The sequence below is a fragment of the Carcharhinus amblyrhynchos genome, chromosome 16, assembly GCF_965287045.1.
Source record: "Carcharhinus amblyrhynchos chromosome 16, sCarAmb.v2.hapA, whole genome shotgun sequence".
NCBI lineage: Eukaryota > Metazoa > Chordata > Chondrichthyes > Carcharhiniformes > Carcharhinidae > Carcharhinus > Carcharhinus amblyrhynchos.
Genome location: NC_137339.1, coordinates 45,348,883 through 45,363,698, shown reverse-complemented (window position 1 = coordinate 45,363,698; position 14,816 = coordinate 45,348,883). Strand labels below are relative to the sequence as shown.

Sequence of the window (14,816 nt, the reverse complement as noted above, 5' to 3'; positions counted from 1 at the left end):
TTAATAGCATTAATGTGGAGTTAATGTTTCAGATGTCAGTGACCCTTCGACAGAACAAGGGGTGTAACCAGTTTTGGTGGCAGATTCCAGATCCTCATTAAATTTGACTGTAATAGCATGTAATGTTCTCTGCAGCACAGAATGATTTCTCACCCAAGCTAATGACATGCTCATCACAAAAACCCTCCTATTCCATAGAATTTTGATATCATGTTTGGTGTGGAACATCAACACATTGTGCAATAAAGTAAATACACATATATCATATTAATTGTTCATTATTAGTTAACCTCTGGTCTGTCATAGATAACCTCAGAATCTCTTTATCAACTATCAATAGCCTCTGTACTGCTCCATCCTTTCTCACCACCAACAAGTCTGAGGAACACAAGGAGAATCATAGAACCATACAATACAGAAGAGGCCCTTTGGCCCATCAAGTCTGCACCAATACATTAGAAACATCTGAATTCCCACCTAATTCCATCTGCCATAGCCCTGAATGTTATGATGTGCCATGTATTTATCCAGATATTTTTTAAAAATGGACCCATTCTTTTGATGTCTTTGTAGATACCTATCCAGTACACAGCCGATCTGGCTCTGAGCTTACACTTCTCAATTTCAACATGACATTCATTCATCTGGAGAAGTTCTCCCTGCATTGTTTTGGTTATAATTATTCTGGATCCAATGAACCGAATACCATCTTATCATAAGGTGCCAACTCTGATGGACCAGTACTGCTGTATTGCTGGCTGTGTTCGCTGTATCTTATCAGACCATCCCTGGATTACTTGCTGAGAGAGCATCTGTAACTCATCACCTTTGTTGGGCTTGTCACTAATTTGACTTAATTCCAGTGATGTTACCTCCACTGGATAATAGATGTTTTATCTCATGTTTCTCCAGCGGTGGTAAGTGACATGGGGCACCTGCTAGTACCATTTCTCTTCCCGGCAGGGTGTAATCTTAATACTGAAACTTCAAGAGCACCCACTGCCATTTTGCCAATGCCCCATACATTCTTTTCTTGTGGATTTGCTCTTGTGGACAATGATCACTTTCCATTATGACTTTTCTCACATAGAGATATATGTGGAATTTCTCACATATACGACTGTCAAGGGTTCTCTTTCTATGTTGGCATATCTGGTCTCAGCTGATATTAGAGCTTTGCATGTGAATGCTAGTGGTTTTCCTTCTTGTACCAGCATTGCTTCCAGACCTTTTGTAGAAGCATTTACTTACAGAGTGACAGTTTTCTCTCTGCGTAGTACAACAGACTTGTCTTCTTGCATGGCACTCCTTTCATATGACTCTGACAACCGTACTCAACATCTTCTCTGTTCAACTCTTGCAGGTTTGCTGTATGTTCTGATCTGGGGTATAAAAGAATCCTTGGACTGAATCAAACTATAGAAACTGCTAACTTCTTTCTTATCTCTTGGACTGTGATCTCTGAGATTGCTATGAATTCTGTAGGAGTCAACTTGGCTCCAACAGATGTGTACACCATTGCAAAGAAATGGTATTCTATCACTAACTGCATTTAGCTTGATCTCAGCTATCCTGATTTCTCAAGGGATTGATATAGGTAGCGACCATGGTCCTTTTCATCTATACCATAGACTTGAATATCATCAGCAATGCCAACTGCTCCTTTACATCTCCAACATGTCTCACCAATTTTCTGCTGGAACTCATCCTGCTTACTGTAAAACAGATGCAGTAATTTGAACCAACCAAAGGAACTACTGTCTATTTCCACCAGCAAAGAATCTTAGTGAAGCTTCATATTCCAGCAACCTTTTCTGGCATCAAGTGTTCTGAAAGCTTTCACCAAGAGTTGGAATCGGGCAGTGATTCTTTATTATTGCTTAACTAAAATCTTTGAGATCTAGGCAAATTCTTAGCTGTCCATTTGGCGTTTCTTACTATGATGAAATTTAGCCAGTCTGTATGCCTTGTGATTCTATTGATAACTTTCCATTCTTCCATCTCTGGGAGCTCTTTTTCAAGCTTTCTTTCTAGTTCTATTGATATCTTCCATGGGGGAATGGATTATTGGTTTCTTTGCTGGGTCAATGGTGAGGTGCCATTCAAAATCTTCAAAGCATCCAGCCATCTCACCAAAAGACTCTGGACACCTTTGTACCTGGTCTTCCTTGCTTCTAATCAGAGAGATCTTTTCAGCACTTTCAACCCTCAGCGTCATCTCCTTCACCTCATGGTTTAGTGAAATAAGACACAGCTCTTCACAACTGTTCAACCCAGCATAGCAGGACCATCAGTTTCAGTGATGTAGAACATACAGTTAACATCTTTTATTTTGTGTGTCTCTCTGATTTGAATTGGTCCTATTCCCCCATATTCCATTAAAATGACATTGCTTGATTTCAGTGCATCTTTCCTTGGATTTCAATTTTCTTTCAAATTGTCAGGAAGATGCTGGTATAGTGCAAGCAGGGTGATATTACTTTGTGCTCCAGTAACCATCTTCAGCTTCAGATTTATGGTTGCGAGTTTATTTCTCACCCTCTTCCTGACCTGGATGGTTGTGTGAATATCTTTTCTCTAGGAATGTTGCATCCCACCACTCCTTGCAGATCTATGGTTTCTTTACCTAGTGTGGGTTCTGAACTATACTGTCATCTGCAAGGGTATGGAATTTTAAATTTTTTTTCTCATTCCCCAGTTGCTGTTAGAACTTCTATTTCTTTATTTGGCACAGCTTTTCCAAGTGATTGGCTTTCCACAAGCTCTACAGTTTGATTCATCTAGAGGACATTGCATTCGGTCTCTGAACCTATGTGGTTAAATTCCTGCACATCCTTCTCTCCATAATATGGCTTTTTTTGGTGCAATCCTACTGCCTTTCTCTTGACTTAAGCAAAAGCTAGTCATTTGGTTGTCAGCATCTCCATCTGTCTACTCAGGCTCCATGTGCTCTGCAGTGTCTATAGCATGCAATACTCAGAGCTTGTCCTTTCCAAGACAATCTTTTTATAATGAGCTGGTGTATCGACCTTTCATCAGCTTGCATGAATTTACATTTCCCGGCTTCATTTTCCAATCTTGTTAAGAAACTGTCAACGGGTTCACTTGGTTCCTGCCTCATATCGATGGATCCAGTGATTTGACTTTGGCCAGAGATGTGAGCTGAATTTTTTTTTTGAAATTGTCTGGGTTTTTAACTATCATCTTCAGACCTCCCAGGTCACATTAATAAATTTAAACCCTTCTCTCCTGCCCACAAAAGGACTTTGCTAACCCTTTCTTCTTCACCAGTGCCTGATAGAATGCCAGTTTGCATTTTTGAGCTTCTCAGATATCTCTATGAAATCATCAGTTTCCCAAATCATTATGGGTTGAAAATGTGTGTCCATTGCTGTGGCAGTGGCCATTCATTTTTGCACAATTCACCCAGTTTCTTTTCTCTCTGACACTAATTTGGGTTGACTTTTCTCACTTTAATTCAACATTAAATCAATTTAAAAGGTTTGAGTCTTATTCACAGGGATCTGTTGCTACCATGTCATATCTTCTTGCTTCCAAAAGTTTGAAGTAATCACACTTTTAGATTCAACATAGAATTGTAAACTTCATAGAATCCCTACAGTGCAGAAGGAGGCCATTTGGCCCATCGAGTCTGTACTGACCAGAATCCCACCCAACCCCTATCCTTGTAACCCCACGTATTTACTCTGCTGGTCCCTCTAACACTAAGTGGCAATTTAACATTGTCAATCAACCTGACGCACATATCTTTGGACTGTGGGATACTGAAGCTTCATCCTCGTATGTGAATGGTGGACTGATACATTCTGCTGTTCACCTGACTGCAGTGCAACAGTAAATGTGGCCCTGGATGTACATTTTCATAACAATGGGTTCACATTTCTTTGTAAATAACATAACAATGCAGCATTAATAAAATGAAAGATGGGAAACAAATTAATGGAAGCTCCATCCCATTCTCAATCAGACATTACCCACATGCTGTTGACAAATTATGAAGGCACAAATTATAAACATGAATGAATAGTCAAACGAAGACATCTGAAATCGACCTCCCAAAGACTGGTTCTAATCACCTTTCACAAATCAACTCTTCTTCCAAGTGCCCTCAACTGGACATAATGTGTAATTTCAAAATCATTCAGAAATGTGTAGAGTGTGCTCTCTGAAAACAGAGCAGAATAGGAGCTGATATCTCCACCGTGTGGAAGCGCTGCAAATGTGTAGAAGTGATTTCGAACTCCCCATTTCAGGTAGTGAACTCTAACACTTTAACGAAGCGCAGTTTTGTCTCTGTATAAGTCGAGTGGATTCAAATTTTCATTCAGGATTTTATCACATCAGTTCTATACTGATATCCTCACTATTACTCTGAGGAAAAGCTGCATTGTTGGGGGCGCTGTCTTCTGGGAGATTTATCTGAAAAATTTTTGACACATTTACAAGAGATATATTTTCTGTCAAAATGCAAAGCAGGTTCTGTCTTGTTGGAAAATAAATCCTTTTCATTGTTAATGCGGATAGCATTGCTGGTGCGAGAATCCATGTCGCCCTTAATACCATGAATGGTCACTTGGGTTGTCAAAAAGAAAATGGAGCAAACTCCGGTCTAGAAAGAAAACTTAAGGTTCCAATAAAGGGCCAGGCAGGTCTTTCAACAACTTTACAATAGGAGATAAACTTTCTTGGCAACTTCACAGGGCCGAGAAAAGAAAAAGTGAATGTTGAACAGGAAATAAAAGTGAAACAGATGTTAAAGGTTTGAGAAGAAGGCGAAAGCTCCAGAAGACAGGGTTGTGGGGACCATGTTTAAAAAAGGAGGGATTGGAAACTCACAATAGATGGTCTGCAAATCTGCAAAGAAAGAAAGATCTGAATTTATAAATCATTTTTCACGACCACCGGATATCTCCAAGTGCTGTCCTCCAATGAGTTACTATTGGATTTACTCACTGTTATAACCTCTCACATAATGTAAAATAAACACATTACTGTGGAAATCTGAAATAAAAACATTAAATGCTGGATAAACCCAGCAAGTCTGGCAGCATCTATGGAGAGAGAAACACAGTCAATGTAGAAAGGTCAGAAGAACTGGAAACGTTAACTCTGCTTCTCTCTCCCATAACCTTTTGTCCAGAACTCTCTAATCCTCTAACTCTGGCCTGATTTCCCCGCTCCCCCCACCCCCAACTTCCGCCATTCACCCACCAATTGGGCGGTCACGCCTTTAGCTAATTAAACTTCAATTTCTGAAATTCAATCCTTCAAACTTCTTTCTGTAAGGCTGTCAGTGCCATCCCTGGCCAAGTTTGGAGTCGCACTTCCAAACGCCCCATTGTTTGTCTCGCACTGATTTTCACTGATGACACATAAGAACATAAGAAATAGGAGCAGGAGTAGGCCATCTAGCCCTTCGAGCCTGCCCCGCCATTCAATAAGATCATGGCTGATCTGTCGTGGCTCAGTTCCACTTTCCCGCCCTCTCCCCATAACCCTTGGAATGTTTTTTCCCATATTGAAGGCACGATATAAATGTCGTCTACACCATACTTTTCTGTGCTTTTTAAAGGAGTTTTGTCATGTTGCTCTGTCATGCGTAAGAAATTAATTAATTCAGTTGTTCTACTATGCCCATTATCCAATTTCCAGCAAAACTCATTGGATGGTGGGGTTTTCATTTTCTTTCTGCCTTGTCGTCCTGTCAGAACATGTGTATTCTGTCGACATTGTTGAATTGGTTAGCGCTAACTGAGGCAGACCCGCTAACATCGTAGTCAGGGTGAGGGAAAGCTTGTTAATGGACATGGTCTAAAGACGGGTCTTGAAGATTTCTTCCTTAATCCAGATTCGAGTAACCCTAGCTGCATCGTACAGAACAGAAATCCAACCCGGGATCTTCAATTCTGTATCACTTAATGCTGCGCTGAGCACTGCCCTCAACCACTAACTCACTGGGAGAACAGCAAAACATTTTAATAATAAATCAGACACCCCAGTAAAAATAGCAATTTCAAAGATGCAGCAAATCAAGCCATTGGCACCTCCTTCTCCTGCCCCGTTTTTTGTACCCTTGTATCTCCAGGGCAGAGGTGAGCCATGAAATACTTGGGTTTTCTTTGTACTTGCAACTAGAGAACACACAGTCTGAGTTTAAAACGAATTGCGGAGTAACATGTGGTGAGGTTTTGAACACAAGGGAGCTCGTCGCGTCGCTACAACAAACTCAAGTCTCTTGTCCGCTAATCTTCATTCACAAAAACTATTCACAGCCGAACTCTTCAGATAAGAGTATCCTTGCTTGTTGGATGATCCTTTAACTTGTGACCAGATTTGCAACCATAGTAGAAAAGAAAATCATTATTCAGCTGTTTAATTACAATAATCCAATGGTTTAAAAGATATATCATCGCTGAGTCTTGCTCAGTATCTTTTTGTCCCTTTGAATGGATTTTTATAGCAAAATATAAGCTACATTAAAAATCGACCCAGATTGCCGGTTTATGTACATTGATAGCGATTAAGTGAGCTGAAACTTCCATTTTAAGGCTCAAAGATGAAATATACAGTGGATTTGGTGTTTCTTTAAGGCCCAATTGTTTGCGCTGATTTGTCTCTGTATTCTAATGAAATTGGGAGAATACTTAGAGAATAAATTCGCACTATCAAAACGGGCACCGCTTTGGGCGCATGTTACAGAGAAGGTTGTAGTCAGTGCCAAGCCGTTCCTGTTCTAAATTATTACCACAACTTTCCCACACCATTCCCTTGCCTTTCAGTGTAGCAATGATCTTCGAATTAAATTGCAGTGACTGATAAAGAAGGAGTGCAAAAATGTTTGAACAAGTATTTAGTTCAATTAGAGGAATATTATGTTGATAAAAACAAGGCAAATGTTGTTTTGGATGGAATACTAAATAGATGGGTAACCTTCATAAATAATCAGATAAAAGCAAAATACTGCGGATACTGGAATCTTTAACAAAAAGCTTTGACAAAAGGTCGTCTGGACTCGAAACGTAAGATCTTTCTCTTCTTACAGATTCTCCAGCATTTTCTTTATCGGTAGCATAAATTACCTATATTGTGTGTCCATGCACTGGTGCTATTTTCAGGCATGTCCCATCTTTCATCAATTCCCCCTGTATCCGAGCCTCCTTCATTCCACATGTAAAGACCCTGACTGGGGATAGTACATGTTCTGCTAATTATTCCAGTCAACGACAAATTGCATTTGACACGGTAGATGTCCAGTGGAGATCCACGGGAGGATGGTCCGGAGCCCACAGACACCTGAGCTACTCATTCACCTGACGAAGGGGCTAACCCGAAAGCTAGTGAGTTTACTATCAAATAAATCGGTTGGACTGAAACCTGGTGTTGTCAGACGTTTTACTGTGTTTACCCCAGTCCAACGCCGGCATATCCACATCATGGCTACTACCTTTCGGGTCCTTTCCTTGTCTAATCGCCTAGGACGCCGCACGGTGCCATTCTCACCGTGACATCAGTGGAGCAGGGAACAGACACCACTGAAAAAATACACAATTCAAACATCTAACTGGAATATCGAATTTCAATTACTGGAGTAAGACGGTATTTTTCTTAAATGTGTATATTTTTAAACAAATGGTCTAGTTTTTTCGTATGAGCTTTACAGTAACCGTTGATATTTACATGAAAACTAATGAGACGCTGTGACCGACAACTGCGAAATTGGTGTTAATGCAAATGATTATTTCATCACCCTTTGGCGGCCACAAATGATTGTTCAGTTTTAACCCTGGCGGTTCCAAGTGGTGGTGCTGGTGTGTGTGTGCTTTGGAGCCGGGGGGCGGGGGCGGATAATTAATTCAAAATGTTGCAAGACCGATGCTAACCCAATATATTTTGAACATTTCCGTCCCTTGGCTAGGAGCCCGATTTCTTACCAAGAATTTCCCAACCAAGCAATTATTGTGTTTTCATGTAAACTGAGTCATTGCTCTGATGTCAGTCGCTCTGAGTGTATATATACAGTCCATTCCGAAGCTTCTCAACAAGCTAGCTTCTCCAGTCGCATCCGCAGTTAACTTTCACCATGATGCTAGCAAGAGTTGTGTTGAGCGTGGCTCTGCTGGTGCACAATTCCTTCAGTGTGCCGACCCGTCCGCACTTTGTGACCTTCCCGGGGGAACAGGACCTGACTGACACCGAAATGGCAATGGTAAGGCTGAAAAGCAATTGTTCTACTGTGATTCTCTCTTTACAGTTAACGCTTTTGAAGAATATAGCTGTGATTTCTCCGCAATGAAACTCCGAGGCTGACATTTTAAAAAAAAAATCAAATTAAGAGAAGCTGGAAATGTGCGGAACATCAACTTCACCAGAAGTCCACAGTCAAGTGGACTCGTCTGCAGTTCTTGCCGAAACAACTGAGCATCGAAAAGTGACAGGTAGAGGCGAAAGAGGCACCGAGTGGGTTTAGTAACCCTCAATGGGTTCACTTAGTGTTGCAAATCCACCAGACACAGCATAGGGGTGGGCGAGAGAAAGGGAATCGGCGGAATCTGAACAGAGGTGCCTTCCAGGGAGGACATTGGGGATCTGGGTTTGCAAGAGTCCATTCTCCAGCAGGAAAACTAACGAACTCATATCAGCACACTTGGAGTGATTCAGTTCAGCTCCCTGACAATCAGGTTTTTTTAAAACTTCATAGAATGGCAAAGGGTGTAGAGTCCCGAAACGGGCCAGGCGCTGCAATGGGTCACTCTCAGGGTACGTGCGCCCCGATGAATCTCTTCCCATCCCGCTTCATCCGACCCTATTACATAACCTGTTATCCAGAATTTCAGAACCTGAATGACAATGAAGATGCCAATTCTAAAGACAGCTCCACAGTCATCTGAACATAAGAAGTGGTATAGCAGCCACATGCATTTCTGTCCCTCTGTCCTCCGTTGGTAGGTCTCAGGTGGGTGGTAGATGGGACTCTACAATTGGCCTCAGCGTCCTTAATCTAGGCTGGGGGGCTCCTGTTTCTGATTGCTACCTGCCAGCGCTTGCTGGAAAGAAGCCTCGTGTGAGGTTACAGGTGTGGGCAGGATCTGAGTCACGGCTCTGTCTCCAGCCCACACCTGAATGTCAATGGGAGAATTATCTTGATTTAAACTTCCGACGTGAGATTCAATCTTGAGGAAAATGAGGAGGTGGATGGGGGGTAGTTGTTCAGGGAGTGATAACAACTGGGATACATTTGATAAGTGATTAGTTTCATTCGTTAAAGCAGAAACATTCAGCTGTTTAAAGGTGTTTTTCCAACATAGAAAAATTGAGGATTGCGCAGAATTGTATCATAATCACTCCAGCTAATTTTGCCATTCGAAAACTTATGTTGCGAGCGGGATTCTTATTTCCAGTTAGACGGGTAATTTGGTCAGTAATTCTGAAAATCAGTCTGCATTTTTAATATATAATTGCACTGTTTACATGCTTCAGATTTAATTAGGCACAACAGGCATGGCAAGAACTCTAAAACTTGTTTAATTTCGAGAGTTTTGTTCTCAAACTGCAGTTGGGGTGGTCTGTGAGTCAAATTCAAAATTCATTAAGATGCGATATTCAGGCGAGCACACTTGTGTTCTTCCCCATTGGCACAATCAGATGCAACTTGCAAGCTAACCGTCTTCCATTTGGGGTCGGCCGGCGACTAGTTTGTGTTGGGACCCAGTGGTGCCGGAACAAGTTCCACATGGGCTCAAAACAGTTTCAGAGAGGCTTCCAGTATAGCTCTTCTGATGGTTGCCTTGGTACTGCTGACAAATTCTGAGCAAGAACGTTTCTTTCATATTGGGTTAGCAGTAGGAGGCTGCACCCCCCCACCCCCGCCCCCGCTCCGCGCCCCGTCCTTCACTTTGAGGAGTGAAAAATCAATAATTATTCCCATTCTTGGTCACTACCTAGTAACAGCTTGTGGAAAGTGTATGTAATGTGCATGTGAGCCTATTTGATGCACGCTAGTGCACGCTGTTTCCGTCAGGAGAGGAAGGAGTACCAAGAAATGAATAAAATATGTGTCTGATGATCATTTCACCATTAATCATTGTGCACCAACACCGCGGACATCTAAATTAATAACTGCATGTATGCAGTGAACATCACATGCATCGGAATTGTATTGAATCACCTTGCATAGTGCAACTTGCTCTATGCAGACAACGTTTAAATACCTTTTCACCATTTTTAAGGGTCATTTTGAAATGCCAACGATGTTTCTTTGACTGCACTGAAGCAACTCAGAATGGAACAAGATGTATGGAAAGAACTTGAATATTATTGTACTTGGTGCGATGGCCACTTTGGAATGTTTATAATGTTCTTTCAAATATTCTATAAGTATAATTTTGCAAAGATAAAGCTGACAACGGATGCCTAATCTTTTTTGGGGGGGTTCTCATTGTTTCACAGAATTATTTGCAGAGGTTTGGGTACATGAATTTGAAAAATACAGACAATGCACTCATTAGCCTAAAAGCAAGCGTCACAAAAATGCAGAAAAAACTGGGACTGCCTGAAACAGGAGAATTGGATGAGACCACGGTCAGTGCCATGAAGAAGCCCCGCTGTGGCGTTCCAGATGTACTCAACTACAAGACATTTGATGATGAAAAATGGAATCATACCGATTTGACTTACAGGTGAGTGCATGATAAAGGCGCTGCTTAAATTCGAGGAATTTGGTGATGAGAAAAAAGAATGTTCCTTTTTTAAAAAAAAACAACTGTAGCATTAAACTGAAACTGTAAATTTCCTGTGGTTTGAGTATATACACGCATGTTGAGTTAGCTTCATGGTCTGACGCCGTTTCTTCAGTCTGCGGGTTGAAATGATAATTGTCGGGGAACAGAAAGGAATTGTGCGACCAGCCAGAAAAGGGTTGAGTGCAATTTAAAGTGAAGATCGGCAGTTCGACAAAACTGCAGTAATTAGGATGTTGCTGCTTTCAAACCTACTATTACGATGCACCACACACTAAAACAAAACCTTCTGCAGGGTTGTCCCAGCTAGGATGGCACTGGTGCCGTGACTATTTAATGCGACGCACCAGTCGTGTCCAGTGGGCACTGTCACAAAGGCTGGCAATGTTATTTTCCAGTCTATTTGGAATGTCATGGTTATTCATTTGGATGGTGTACAGTTACAGTGCCAGTGGTGGGTTTTCTTATTTATATTGTAGAGTATTACTTCGGATGATACCAACCTGGATGTCACTTGAGGTAAAAGTACAAGTTAAGACGGAACTGACAATGTTTCAGTGATTTACTGGAACAGAACACATAGTTTACAATAATTAATATTCCAATGTGCAAGCACCTCCGCCCCCCCCCCCCCCCCCGCAAGTAGTTTGATATCTGGAGTATTGTTGTGATGTTTTCCTGCTAGTTTGAATGTTACTCTACTTAATCATATTTTCCCCGAACAGAATTGTAAACTACACTCCTGACTTGGACCCACTTGTCGTTGATGATGCATTTGCTCACGCATTTCAAGTGTGGAGTGATGTCACTCCGTTAACGTTTGCTAGAATCTACAGCGGTGAAGCAGACATCATGATTCTGTTTGGAAGAAAATGTGAGTAAACAGACGCAACATCATCTGATGAGTTCCCTTCTTAATTAATGTTCGGGTGTTTAATCCTCCTTCTCTGTGTCCCCCAATTTGATTTTTTTTGCCCTCTCAGAGGGTATGGGCATCATTGACAAGGCCAGCATTTATTGCTCACCCCTAAATCCAACTGAATATGCTTGAGGGTTGCTGAAGAAAGGGGCATGTCAAAGCTTTTCATGTACACATATTGCACCTGTCTCAGCTAAACAAAGTAAGTGACAGCCATTCGCTGATTCATTCCTCAGGGACCAATCAAGATCAAACTGCCTGGATTAAATTTCGAACAATGCATGGCAGTTAGTTTTTAGTCATTCTCCATGGAAACGCTTCTACATATCAGAGTTTACTTGTCCACCAATCCATGCACTCTTCTCATATGGTATAAATTGTTGTTTTCCCCTTATATTGGTAATCCTGCAACGCTTCCTGATGAGTGCACACTTCTAATAATATTGTGTAGATGTAAAAAAGTGAACTAAATAGCTTAAGTTTTCTACCTCAGTCAAACAGGGAAAGGTGGATTTTGGTTGAGGCAACTTAAAGTTCCTTAACACAATGCCTGAAATACATTGACTGGTTATTTGTGGCCCAGCTCAAACATTGATGGATTAATCTAATAAGTACAAGAGTGATTATTTTCTATCTGTCAGTAAGTTTTTCATTGCTTGTTTTAGGGACTATTGGATGAATGTTTGCATTTATATTGCTAATATTTTAATTATTTTGCTTTAAGGGCATGGAGACCCATATCCATTCGATGGGAAGGATCATCTCTTGGCACATGCCTACCCACCTGGTGAAAACGTCTATGGCAGCCTGCATGGTGATGCACATTTTGATGATGATGAGTTGTGGACTTTGGGGAAAGGAGCAGGTAACAAATGTTGAATGCAATAAATCTACAATTACTTTTTCACTGATTTATATAACATTCCAGTCAATAGAATGCCTGTCTCAAGTCTTCACACTTTAAATTTCAGGAATTACTACTTACAAAATATAACTTTGAAAGGGATTTGAAGCTCTTATATTTCTAACTCTAATGATTTATATTTTCCCCTGGCAGCGGTTAAAACTCGTTTTGGCAATGCTGATGGAGCTTTCTGCCATTTTCCATTTACATTCAATGGAAAGACTTACAACACTTGTACCTCTGATGGGAGAGAAGATGGCTTTATCTGGTGTGCCACAACTGCAAACTACGACAATGACAAGATATTTGGATTCTGCCCATACGAATGTAAATAATCCATTTATTTTGATATGACATGCTCCTTGCCAATGTATGCAATATTGCTATTGGTATCCCACCTCAATTTTCAATTTTGATCTTTGATTCCAACTAATGATAAGTTGATCTGTTGCAAGGCAGTTGGAACCAGCATCAGGTCAAGTTTATGACAGAGTTGTCCCCACTGCTGAAATATTGTTAATCCAACATAGGATTAAAAAACCCCAAACCAAAAGAGAAAATGCTGAAAAATTTCAGCAGGTCTGGCAGCATTTGCGAAGAGAGAAAGAACTGATGTTTTGAGTCTAGATGACCCTTTAAAGGGTGAAAACATCTATTGCAGCCTTTAAAGGGTCATCTGAACTCGAAACGTCAGCTCTTTCTCTCCTCACAGGTGCTGCCAGATCTGCTGAGATTTCCTAACATTTTTTCTTATGGTTTCAGACTCCAACATCTGCAGTAATTTTTGTTTTTTAAAAATCCCAAGTAGCTTTCAGCTCCAGGAATTCAAATACACAGTTGGCCAAAATAATTCACTGGTCATTGTAACATATAGTTGAACCTCTAACAACAGATAAAATCTACTGAACTGTTATGGAAATGAGTTTGTTGCTTTTAGAGTTTCAGTAAAGCCTTTAGTCACTGGAATACCAATGTCTCAAGTTCAAACTTTACCATTGCAGAAAACCTGATCTCTCCCAGGTAAACTATATTTGACTTCGATCATTTCAGATTCAGGAAGAAGGAAGTCAATTAAAGAACCATTCCTGATCCATGCTCTGTGACATTTGCTGTACAGTCCGTGCATGTGGGTGGTGGCATCAGAGGTCACTAATTACCTTTATAGAAGGGCATTCTAAAGAAAATTTGGGAGAGAATAAAATCTTAAGCTCCTACTTTAAATCTAGACTTGTGGCATTACTTAATCAGCTCCCCCGCCAACCCCACGCCCCAACCACTCACATTGCTCAATACCAAATTCCATAAAGGTATAATAATTATTATTTTTCATTGCAGTTTTATTTTAAATTTCTGTCTTCTCTTCACTTTTGTTCAGTGTTATACACCATTGGCGGTAACAGCGACAGTTCACCTTGTGTATTCCCCTTTGTATTCAATGACAAAAGTTATGACCGATGCACAACTGAGGGCCGTCAGGATGACTATAGATGGTGTGCCACGACCAGCAACTTTGATGTGGATAAAAAATATGGTTTCTGCCCCAGTCCAGGTAATTATTCATAGCTAGAAAGCTTGGTTCAACAATCACCTAATATTTTCTCAACAGATAGAATACACAGTTTGAGGGCTGGATTTGTCTAAAAAAAAGAATGATTGCAGATATTATTTAACAAGTTAGTTAGTTCTGGAAATGGATGAGACAGTAGGCTGTGATGCTTGCAGAGGTAAAATAACCAGGGACACTTGATGCCTAGGCTTATACACAAGTAAGCACCACTTGGCTTAGGTGCAGGAAGGTGCTGATTTCATTGGAATGGTTCCCTCAGTGTAAGTCAGCACCTACCAAGAGGTGGAGAGAAAACTGGAGGGAGAATTCACAAGTAATGTTGGCTCTGGAGTCATTGATTGATTACAGCACAAAAAGAGACCAATTGGTCCATCATAACCATGCCAGCTCTCTGCAAGAGCAACTCAACTGGTCCATCATACTCCTCCATCCTTTCCTGGTAACCTGCATTTTGGCCCCTTCAGCTGCTTATCCAATTCCATTTGAAAGCCATGAATGCATTTTCCTCCATCACACTCTCAGCCAGTTCAATCCAGACCCTAACCACTCACTGCACAAAAATGTTCTTTTGCTATACACCTTATACCAGTTTACTCTTGATCTCAATGAATTCCAAATGTCTGTTTTATTTTCCTTGCAATGAGAGTTCTAACTTGAAAGAACATTAGG

The 14,816-nt window shown here is 40.9% G+C and overlaps 1 protein-coding gene across 1 annotated transcript in view; it reads left to right on the top strand.

Annotated features, from left to right (window-relative positions):
* The first annotated feature begins 8,011 nt into the window (after positions 1-8,011).
* LOC145354095 (zinc finger protein 335-like) overlaps positions 8,012-14,816 on the top strand; it is a 114,311-nt gene continuing 107,506 nt past the window's right edge. The window contains exons 1-6 of the mRNA XM_080205225.1: positions 8,012-8,227; positions 10,468-10,697; positions 11,483-11,631; positions 12,401-12,541; positions 12,734-12,907; positions 13,956-14,129. Coding sequence (XP_080061351.1) covers positions 8,102-8,227; positions 10,468-10,697; positions 11,483-11,631; positions 12,401-12,541; positions 12,734-12,907; positions 13,956-14,129 — 994 coding nt within the window. The 5' untranslated portion in view covers positions 8,012-8,101. The remainder of the gene's footprint in view (positions 8,228-10,467; positions 10,698-11,482; positions 11,632-12,400; positions 12,542-12,733; positions 12,908-13,955; positions 14,130-14,816) is intronic.